Genomic DNA, 8,407 nt, shown 5'->3' with positions numbered 1-8,407 from the left:
GTCATTCCCGCCCTCCCCGCATGTCGACTTCTACGTGGTATGCGCTGCACCACCTCCCTATGCATGGGAACACCACCGTTCACGCATGGTCATCGTCACGTTGTTGGGTTCTTCCTCGCCTACTTCGAGCACCGCCGCCGCGCTTCTACTGACAACCAACGTGGCCTCCCACGGGTTGCCTCTGGTTCAGCCGACCACATCGCCGTCCAGCTCTTCGTCTTCATCCAGCACCAGCTCATCGCCCCGCGTCGTCCTCATCTTTCCCGATCACTTCATCTACTCCGACAATCGCATGCGGCATCGACACCTTTTACCCCACACCGATTGGCGTCACAACCATCGTTGAGTCCTCCTCTGCTAGTCCCTACAACATGGTCTACAACTCGTGCTGGTCCCCGTCTACGCATGTCCGGTGCTGGCAACACCGACGCGTGCCTGGCGTACACGACGTGTCCCCGGGCTTGGCAAACCTAGCGTGACGCCTTGTTAACACAGACTTCTTCATCGTTAATGCATGTCTGGTGCTGGCAACACCGATACGTGCCTTCGTCCACGATGTGTCCCCAGGTTTGGCAAGCCTGACACAATGCCTCGTCAACACCTCTTTTTCCCGTCGCACCACTACACCCCTGACTAACACGGCGCCGCCTTGCGCCCGCGGCTCCACGATGACTAACTCGACATCAACCACGACATCCCTGTCACGGCTAACTCACCACGGGTACAACGCCCTCCGCTCTCGGCTATCTCGACAACGACACAAAGCTACCGTCTTGCTTGAGCAAGCTTGTCGGTTTTCATTCCAGCCACAACTTCAAGATGCATCAACCGTTACGACTAAGGAGGAGGGGGAAATGTCCTTCGGCTTATACAACTTTCAAATTCTTCTTCAGATTTTTCTCCAGTCTCATCGTTTTATTTGGGAAATCTTTAGATACATAAGGAGTCTATTATTTTTTTATAGAAAAATACGTCAGGTGGCATAGTTCCATCGAATCGAAAGTAAACACGCACGCTTGCACCTTACTCTGCCGAGTCGCCCCCCGCCTCCCCGCCGTCTTCCAGATTCAGATCCATCGTCCATGCCGCTTGCTTCTCCACTTCTGTAAGCGCCTCCTCCTCCCCTCTTCCGTTCAGTCCTCCCTCGCAAAACCGCGAGACAAAGACTCGCGGGAGCCCTCGCGCCGCCGCGCCCCACCGCCGTTCTTGCGGCATCGTCGACCCGGGCGCCCAATCCGCGGGCGCATCGCTCCACCGCAGTAGCGGCCATGGCGCAGCCGCTAGTCGTGAAGAAGGATGACGACTTAGACGAGGAAGGTACGCACGCACGAACGAACTCCCCCTCTCATCTCCCTCTTCTCCGCTCGCGCGCACGCGTCTGGTCGCGCGTGCCCAGATCCGCTGCCCGCCGAACCCCTAGATCTGTCTCGATCGCGGTGCGGATCGCCGCTCCCATGCCCATGCGCAGTGCAATACGCGGGGATTAAATGCTCGTTTGCTTGCTGCAGAGTACTACTCGCCGTTCCTCGGGATCGAGAAGGGCGCCGTCCTGCAGGAGGCCCGCGTCTTCCACGACCCGCAGCTTGACGCGCGGCGATGCTGCCAGGTACGCTTGCCCAATCCCGTTTTGATCTTCCTCCCGCTAGATCTCGCACCTCAACTCGAACGCCCTTCCGATTTCACTTGTTCGGATGAGTACTGATGCATTGTCTATTACCATATAGGTGATCACCAAGCTTCTATATCTGCTCAACCAGGGTGACACCTTTACCAAGGTACTCCAATGCAGTATATCCCATCTTTCTTTTATCGTGTTTTAGCTATGCTTCTGGATTCAAATTGCTGGGCCTGGTAGCTAACATTGAGCCACATGGATGGTAAAGTTGCCAATATTGTTTGATTGAACCACATGTCTTGGCATCACGCAGGTGCAATCATGTAAAATTTGAAGTTTTAACATCGGTACTTTTTTGAAAGTAACTGCTATTTTGGCTCAAGTTCAACACTGTAAATAACATTATTGGAACATAATGAGCAGAGTAAAAAAGTAAATTGTACATGTTTTAAACTGAGGATCTAAGAGTACACAGGACTCACATGTTTGTGCAGTGCTTTGGGGGAAAGTGGTGATTCTGTGCTAGTTCCTGGACATGTGCTCTTGGATAGGTACCTCACTGTGTTAATTTCTTGTAGGTAGAGGCCACAGAGGTCTTCTTCGCTACGACCAAGTTGTTTCAGTCCAAAGATGCTGGACTTAGGAGGATGGTGTACCTCATGATCAAGGAACTCTCGCCATCAGCGGATGAGGTTGCTGAATGCTGGTTTTTACTTTGCAGTTATGTGCATTTTGTGGGCTCTGAGATTGACTTCATTTGTGTTTAATCGCGTGTAGGTTATTATAGTGACAAGTTCTCTGATGAAGGATATGAATAGCAAGACTGATATGTATCGTGCAAATGCTATAAGAGTTCTTTGCCGCATCATTGATTCGACTCTTCTCACCCAAATTGAGAGGTATTTGAAGCAAGCTATTGTTGACAAGAACCCTGTTGTTGCCAGTGCAGCTCTTGTTAGTGGCATTTACCTGCTTCAGGTTTGTGCTACATTTTAGTTTGTGCATTTATGCGATTGCAGGTTCCTGGCAGCTACAGATTCTTATCAATGTTTTCGTCATATGCTTTAATTCTAAACAGACAAGTCCAGAAGTTGTGAAAAGATGGAGCAATGAGGTTCAGGAGGCTGTACAGTCGAGAGCTGCTCTTGTTCAGTTTCATGCCCTTGCTCTTCTTCATCAAGTGAGTTCACGTTTTGTGCTAAATTTAAGTAGTAGTGACATACATCTCTGAAACCTTTTCAAATGAATCAAGCTACACGCAGATATGTAATTCACCTATTTGAAACAACATATACTATTTACTCTCTTGAATCTCTTGAAAGCTTGCTATCTAAGTACCCTCTTGGAAACATGCTATGATCAGTAGTTCAGTACCCTCTCGAAAACATGCAATACTAAGTACCCTCTCAAAGCAATGCTATACTAAGTATGTCCATGAAAACATGCTATATCTCTGACAAATGACCTATGAGTGCCCCTTGACTTTTTGTTTGCTTTCTTCCTACTGGGCTATCTAAACATAGTTCATTTCATATTTCAATTCTAAATTTCAGATTAGACAAAATGACCGGTTGGCTGTTAGCAAGCTAGTCACTAGTCTGACAAGGGGTTCAGTTCGCTCACCTCTGGCCCAGTGCCTACTTATTCGGTACACTAGCCAGGTACTGTTTTCTGATTTTTGCATTCTGCAGAATTGTATATGCGTAGACATCTGAAACATGACCGGCATAAACAGGTTATTAGAGAGTCAGGCATGAATACTCAAGGTGGAGACCGCCCTTTCTTTGATTTCCTGGAGTCCTGTCTCCGGAACAAAGCAGAAATGGTCATACTTGAGGCTGCAAGAGCAATAACTGATCTAAATGGTGTGACCAGCCGTGAGCTTACACCTGCAATCACGGTGCTGCAATTGTTCTTAAGTTCATCCAAACCTGTGCTTAGATTTGCCGCTGTTCGCACACTTAACAAGGTTAGTTTGTTCACGGATGCTAGTTTATATTGTCCTGTTTAAATTTATCTTGAATATTATTCCCATGTAATCTGTATGACTTTGATTGTATCACAATTTTCCAACCCAACCTGATGGTTTTAGGATGCCTAGTTTTATTTCTTCATTCCATCCCTTCATGTGTTCGTATCAAATACTCACTCTGATTGACTTGAAGTTAGCATGTTTTCCTTAAACCAACTGCCTAAAGTCTGAAATATTACTATATTAGATACACTCCTGAAGTCCAACCGTGGATAAGGGCCGATGAATTGTTGACATAAACATTCCAGTTCCATCTTCTAGTAGACATAATATGGTTGGAAGATGCAACTGTCATCTTGTTGATTCTCTATATCGTCATCCTATTGTTTTTACAGGCCACTCCAATCACTATTTCACTTAATACTTTGATCTTTATCAATTACGATGGTTTATACTATACGAAAACTCCCATCATTCTTGATGATATGTAGGGAAAATGCCTTGATTAATTTGTTTTTTTTTGCCTGGCGGAATATTAATCCTGTTTACAAATTTCATAATTTGGGGAAGCTCAAGCCATTACTCCACTATTATTTATTTCTGTTCTCTAATTGTAGCTGACACCACAATGTTATTTTATTCATGGGACTGCATGCTCATCACTACCTTGCTATCTTTCTTTGTTCCTACTAATGGTCCAGTGTTCATTTGATACTTTACAGGTTGCATCAACTCATCCTTTGGCCGTTACAAATTGTAACATAGATATGGAGAGTTTAATCTCTGATCAGAACAGGAGCATCGCAACCCTTGCAATTACCACACTGCTCAAGACAGGCAATGAATCAAGTGTTGATCGTTTAATGAAACAGATGACCAACTTTATGTCAGACATAGCCGATGAATTCAAGATTGTTGTTGTAGAAGCAATTAGATCCTTGTGCTTGAAGTTCCCCCTCAAATATCGCTCACTGTACGTAGCATATGTTTCTAATAATATTGATGAAGAATCACTGCTAGTTTGCTATCAGCGCTTTTAACTTGTGTACATGTTGGCAGGATGAACTTTTTGAGCAATATCCTACGTGAAGAGGGTGGATTTGACTACAAGAAAGCTATAGTTGATTCAATTATCATTCTCATTAGGGATATTCCTGATGCTAAAGAAAGTGGTTTATTTCACTTATGTGAATTCATCGAAGACTGTGAATTCACGTATCTGTCCACTCAGGTGATTGCCAATTCATCCTTTGTTGGAAACTAATTGTGAAGATACTGAAACTTCGTAGTACCTCCTAATATTGTAGTTTAATTATGTACGTACCTTCTGCTCTCTATGTACTAGGATTTCCTTCTGAAGAAACAGGAACAAAAATAAGGCAACCTGAAACTATAACTAGCTGCGTAATTTTGCTTTGTTTACTACAGTTCGCAGAATAAGCTGTCATTTTGAACAAGAGAAGGATTTTCAAATGCTTAATGCTTTGTTTGTGGTTGCTGAATTTTGTTGTGCTGACTTATTTTATAATCTGCTGCGGAAGCTCGCTATAGAAGTAGGAAATAGGCAAAAACTGATCAGATAAGCTGTATTATCATAATATAGCGCATAGCGAAACGCAGTCTAGGTGGGGCTAGCCTGTACAAATATTTGTTGGTATTTTTTACTTCTCTATATTAAGTATAAGTTCTCCTAAGGAATGTAGAAGCAGTTTGCCAACATACCCCAACAGCTCATGATAAATTACAAAATTCTAATGGAATTGCTGTTTTTTAATCTTGGAACAGATCCTTCACTTTTTGGGAAATGAAGGGCCAAAGACATCAGACCCTAGTAAATACATACGCTATATATACAATAGGGTGATACTTGAAAATGCCACTGTTCGAGCTAGTGCAGTAAGTACATTGGCAAAGTTTGGTGCTTTGGTTGATGCACTCAAGGTACTTCCAACATACATACACTTTGTTATATATTTTCTTGCATTGTTTGGCTTTTCTTTGCTTCACTTGTAAGTTGTTGCACTAACATCATTTGTCATTGCAGCCTCGCATATTTGTCCTTTTGAGGCGTTGCCTGTTTGATGGCGATGATGAGGTCAGTGGAAAATTTTATTTGAGAAGATATTATATGCCATGTTTTGTATATTTTAGTGGTCCTTTTAACTTCGGAATCCCTCACCTTTTTTTTTGTTTCTTCCTCGTGCATACGGGCAACTTTATCTGTGAAAGTACTAATTGCTAAACAAAATGTTATCTTCAGATAAAATGACTAGTCAAACTCCGCTTTCCTGGCAAGAAGCTGTTCTTCTCTGACATATCACACACTATTTTCTCCATTATAGGTCCGTGACAGGGCGACACTTTACATCAAATTGCTTGATGGGGAAGCTACTGTTGGTGAGACCGAGAAGGATGTGACTGACTTTCTCTTTGGTTCACTTGATGTTCCACTAGCTAACTTGGAGGCCAGCCTGCGGAATTATGTATGCATCTCAACACTGTTATGATTTAATGTCATTTGTTGGAGCCTTATTTTCTTGTAATATGATGACAGGAACCATCAGAGGTACCTTTTGATATTTCATCTGTACCCAAGGAAACAAAATCACAACCCCTTGCTGAGAAAAAGGCTACAGGCAAGAAATCAACAGGGCCAGCATCTGCTGTCAATGGTCCTGTTCCTACCATTGATGCATCCTATGAGAAGCTTCTTTCATCCATTCCTGAGTTTGCTGGTTTTGGGAAACTCTTTAAGGTCAGTACGGTGTGGTCCTTTTCACGGAAGATAAGCATATGCTTTGAGGCTCGTACACATCTGATATGTTATTTTCTTATTCTTTCTTGCAGTCATCAACACCTTTTGAATTGACTGAAGCCGAGACCGAATATTCAGTCAATGTTGTGAAGCACATTTATGATGGGCATGTTGTGCTTCAATACAACTGTACAAATACAATACCTGAACAACTGCTTGAAGAGGTAAGCAACTTCTTTCATGTAATATGCGTGCGATATGTTATTTTTTAGTGTTAGTGCCCTTCTGAATTCTTCTATTCCAGGTCGTGGTGTTTGTTGACGCTTCTGAGGCAGAAGAATTTTCAGAAGTTGCATCGAAGCCTTTAAGATCCTTGCCTTATGATTCCCCCGGACAGACCTTTGTGGCCTTCGAAAAGCCAGAAGGTGTCCTTGCCACCGGGAAGTTCTCAAATATATTGAAATTCATCGTTAAAGAGGTATTGTTTGTAATGCTCCCGCTATCTCTGTTATTAGTCTTAATCAAATACCCTCATGTGAAGATCAAATCAAGCATGCTTCTCATGATTTTCTTGAAATCGGTGCCTCGTAATTCTCAGCTATTTCACTTTTGAACTCAGTTTGTACCCTAGAATTTCAGGATGGCTTCACCGAAGGATATCCACCTAAATGTTCGCTCATTTTGGGGTTGACTTTATTAGTATTCTACTCTTTCCGTTTTCCATACAGATGGTTCCTTCTTCCTGTCAGTAGTTGTACTCATTTTAGGTTAGCCTACCAAAACATCTTATATTTTGGAATGGAGGTAGTACTATTTACCCTTTTTAGCAGACACAAGACAGACTCTGACATTTCTGTCTAGAATCGTACATGTTTTTGGGGAGTAAGAAGAAATTGTCAGTTCGGTACTTGGGTGTGCATCTACATGTAATAAACATGACTGCTGTCTGTGTCCCTCTGGGTTAATTGAATTTAATGGTTCAAATTAAACTGACGTGCTTTACTCAACTTTGCTATATTTCAGGTTGATTCGTCCACAGGTGAAGCTGAGGATGATGGTGTTGAGGACGAGTATCAGCTAGAAGATTTTGAAATTATTTCTGCTGATTACATGTTGAAGGTGGGGGTTTCGAACTTCCGAAATGCTTGGGAAAGCATGGATCCGGAAAGTGAGCGGGTCGATGAGTATGGACTCGGTGTTAGGGAGAGCTTGGCCGAGGCTGTGAGTGCTGTTATAAGCATCCTTGGCATGCAGCCTTGCGAGGTATGTTCTCTTTATTTATTTTTCTCATGAAATAAGTACTGTTGTTTTGTACCAATTTGTGATATTTTACTTTAGTTTGTTATTTTTTATTAATTGGTAATGATAGATTGCAGTAGTTTGAAGTGCTAATCTTAATCTTGATTGCCTTATGTCTTCTGGTTTGTAGGGAACTGATGTTGTCCAAAACAATTCGAGATCGCACACTTGCCTGCTCTCAGGTGTGTTTATCGGTAATGTGAAAGTTTTAGTGAGACTTTCATTTGGAATCAGCGGGCCCAAAGAAGTGGCCATGAAGCTAGCAGTCAGATCAGATGATCCGGAGGTCAGTGACAGGATCCATGAAATTGTTGCGAACGGCTAAAACCACCACCAGCAAGAGTTTTTTGGTTGACCTTTTTGTTGTTTTGGCTTTCAATCTGCTGAAAGCACAACGGATTTTGATTAATTATAGTATATGGCTATATGTAAGTTGGTTTTCTCGTTGGAATCCCACTGTTGTTGCAGCACCATTCTCGTTCAACGCAGTAAAACAAATTTTTGATTGATTTGGAACCACACTATTTTCTTATATCCTCCTGGACTTGAAAAGTACATGCAATAATACTGAAATGGAATGTCCAATGCAATCTTAGCACTACTACCGGAATTTTCTCCAACCATTTATTCGATGCATCATATACATCGGCTTCGGCACGGTACATGGCAATAACATTTTGCTTGTGCTCGTTATAACGAATCACCTACGGCATACAGCGGTATATACGTTTCAAAAACCTCTACAACGAGAGCTGCGAGCAGGGAT

At 42.8% G+C, this 8,407-nt stretch overlaps 1 protein-coding gene across 1 annotated transcript; it reads left to right on the top strand.

Moving 5' to 3' along the window:
• The first annotated feature begins 1,000 nt into the window (after positions 1-1,000).
• On the top strand, positions 1,001-8,160 carry LOC123121694 (coatomer subunit gamma-2). The gene is made up of 18 exons (XM_044541714.1): positions 1,001-1,317; positions 1,509-1,606; positions 1,725-1,775; positions 2,194-2,307; positions 2,393-2,593; positions 2,694-2,795; positions 3,169-3,276; positions 3,351-3,584; positions 4,310-4,560; positions 4,647-4,818; positions 5,373-5,528; positions 5,632-5,682; positions 5,930-6,070; positions 6,142-6,342; positions 6,435-6,566; positions 6,647-6,820; positions 7,366-7,605; positions 7,772-8,160. Exons 1-18 carry the CDS (start codon positions 1,269-1,271, stop codon positions 7,964-7,966), a joined length of 2,670 nt encoding a protein of 889 aa, XP_044397649.1. The 5' UTR covers positions 1,001-1,268; the 3' UTR covers positions 7,967-8,160.
• Positions 8,161-8,407: the final 247 nt, after the last annotated feature.

The sequence above is a fragment of the Triticum aestivum genome, chromosome 1B (assembly GCF_018294505.1).
Source record: "Triticum aestivum cultivar Chinese Spring chromosome 1B, IWGSC CS RefSeq v2.1, whole genome shotgun sequence".
In the NCBI taxonomy this organism is placed as follows: Eukaryota; Viridiplantae; Streptophyta; class Magnoliopsida; order Poales; family Poaceae; genus Triticum; species Triticum aestivum.
This window is presented reverse-complemented; position numbering and strand designations above follow the sequence as displayed.

Bases quoted from the DNA above. Each gene is read 5' to 3' on its own strand.
- LOC123121694 (XM_044541714.1), top strand. From the start codon at position 1,269: ATGGCGCAGCCGCTAGTCGTGAAGAAGGATGACGACTTAGACGAGGAA. The intron at 3,277-3,350 runs GTACTGTTTTCT...CGGCATAAACAG, and splicing joins TTATTCGGTACACTAGCCAG to GTTATTAGAGAGTCAGGCAT. The intron at 6,821-7,365 runs GTATTGTTTGTA...GCTATATTTCAG, and splicing joins TGAAATTCATCGTTAAAGAG to GTTGATTCGTCCACAGGTGA.